This window comes from Suillus subalutaceus, assembly GCF_016647625.1.
Source record: "Suillus subalutaceus strain FC151 chromosome Unknown DFJ58scaffold_433, whole genome shotgun sequence".
NCBI lineage: Eukaryota > Fungi > Basidiomycota > Agaricomycetes > Boletales > Suillaceae > Suillus > Suillus subalutaceus.
In genome coordinates this window covers 1,609-2,988 of record NW_024540682.1, presented here as the reverse complement: position 1 = coordinate 2,988, position 1,380 = coordinate 1,609, and the positions used below count along the sequence as shown (strand labels likewise).

Below are 1,380 nucleotides of genomic sequence, written 5' to 3'. Positions count from 1 at the left end.
ATCCGCCGCTGTCATTATTAATTGCGATTGAAATTGACATATTGTATTTCACCACACATGGTGATCCTTAAGAGCTCAAACTAAAGTTTGGACTTGTCCTCGCCTCCATTAATAGCTCAACAAACCACGAAAGCACACGGGGACACAAAGGAACCAGACAGTAATGATGTGGCGTATCTGAATCATCGACATCATTTTGTATGAGGACTCGTGTCTCTACTGCCGCTGTGACAGAATATGACTGACCACAGGATAAACGAGGGACCTTAATGCGAAGACAAATAAAATGACTACATACCTGCCTATTGCGCGGTCCGCAGTGTGACCTGCGATGTGGAATGCCACCACGAAGTGCCTCCGAGTGGCCATAATGGACGTCGTACAGGACATGAGGCAGAAATGAACATGCTTCTACCACATAGCATAATCCTTCAATATAGGGTGAACATTCGTCACTTTGCAACCAAAATGACCACGAACATGTTAACCTATGTGTTATTACCATCTGAAGGCTCCAATGTAGCCATAGCTCTCAATGCCAACTTATCTCCATGTTTCTTTCTTGAAATTGGGCGGAAGAACAATCACTTAAGTGGAAGAGGAAATAGGAGGACGAGAAGAGGAAGCACATGTCACTAGATGACAAGCTGAAGAAACTTGAGCTGGAGCAGCGAGGTTCGGTTCAAGAGAAGAGCATACCAGAAACTATGCGGCTTATGAACACACTGAAACAAGCCAGCAAGGGAGGCCAATGAAATCCAGGCCAGGTGACCACAGGAGCAAAGCTAGAAATAAAAGATCCAGCAAGGACGCTCCAAGCTTGAAGATGGGGTTCAAAAACTGCAGCCAGATCTCGGCTCATACCAACAGCAATTGCTGGTGCGATACTAAGAAGATGGCCATGAGGAATGAAGCTGCAGCCCTACAGACCAAGTTCAACGATCAAACCATCCTTAACGACTCCATACAGAAGCTAGTAGCAGGGTGCACAGGGATTGCCGAACAAAGCCGATACGCTCTTAAAAGCGGAAGTCACATCAGACTGGTCGAAAAACTCAACCGAGAGATCATGCAGACGGCAGCTTTCATTTCGGATTCCTTCAATTTCGCTCGTAAATCTGAACAGAGGCAAGTTCATATCCTGAGGCGGTGAAGAAATGTATTCGTGGAGTATCGATATTCACCATGACATCTTTGGGTGACGACAACTCCATCCTGGGTACTAATACTGTTAGCATCCTGCGCAGCCTATATACATCTTGACCGCATCGAGTTCGAATATGGGCTGGAAGAAATGTGCGGAGTGGAGAGGGGAGCGCGGGACACTGTCGAATGATCGTTGTAGGTCATCAACATAGTCCTTTATTACGTATGGGAAGA

At 46.2% G+C, this 1,380-nt stretch overlaps 1 protein-coding gene across 1 annotated transcript; it reads right to left on the bottom strand.

Annotated features, from left to right (window-relative positions):
• Window positions 1-298: 298 nt before the first annotated feature.
• Window positions 299-934, bottom strand: DFJ58DRAFT_750966 (uncharacterized protein). The gene is made up of 3 exons (XM_041387767.1): window positions 700-934; window positions 481-647; window positions 299-429 (listed from the first exon to the last, which is right to left on the bottom strand). The coding sequence occupies exons 1-2, from the start codon at window positions 860-862 to the stop codon at window positions 589-591; spliced, it is 222 nt and encodes a 73-aa protein (XP_041234978.1). The 5' UTR covers window positions 863-934; the 3' UTR covers window positions 299-429; window positions 481-588.
• Window positions 935-1,380: the final 446 nt, after the last annotated feature.

Bases quoted from the DNA above. Each gene is read 5' to 3' on its own strand.
- DFJ58DRAFT_750966 (XM_041387767.1), bottom strand. From the start codon at position 862: ATGAGCCGAGATCTGGCTGCAGTTTTTGAACCCCATCTTCAAGCTTGG. The intron at 648-699 runs GTATGCTCTTCT...AAGTTTCTTCAG, and splicing joins CATAAGCCGCATAGTTTCTG to CTTGTCATCTAGTGACATGT.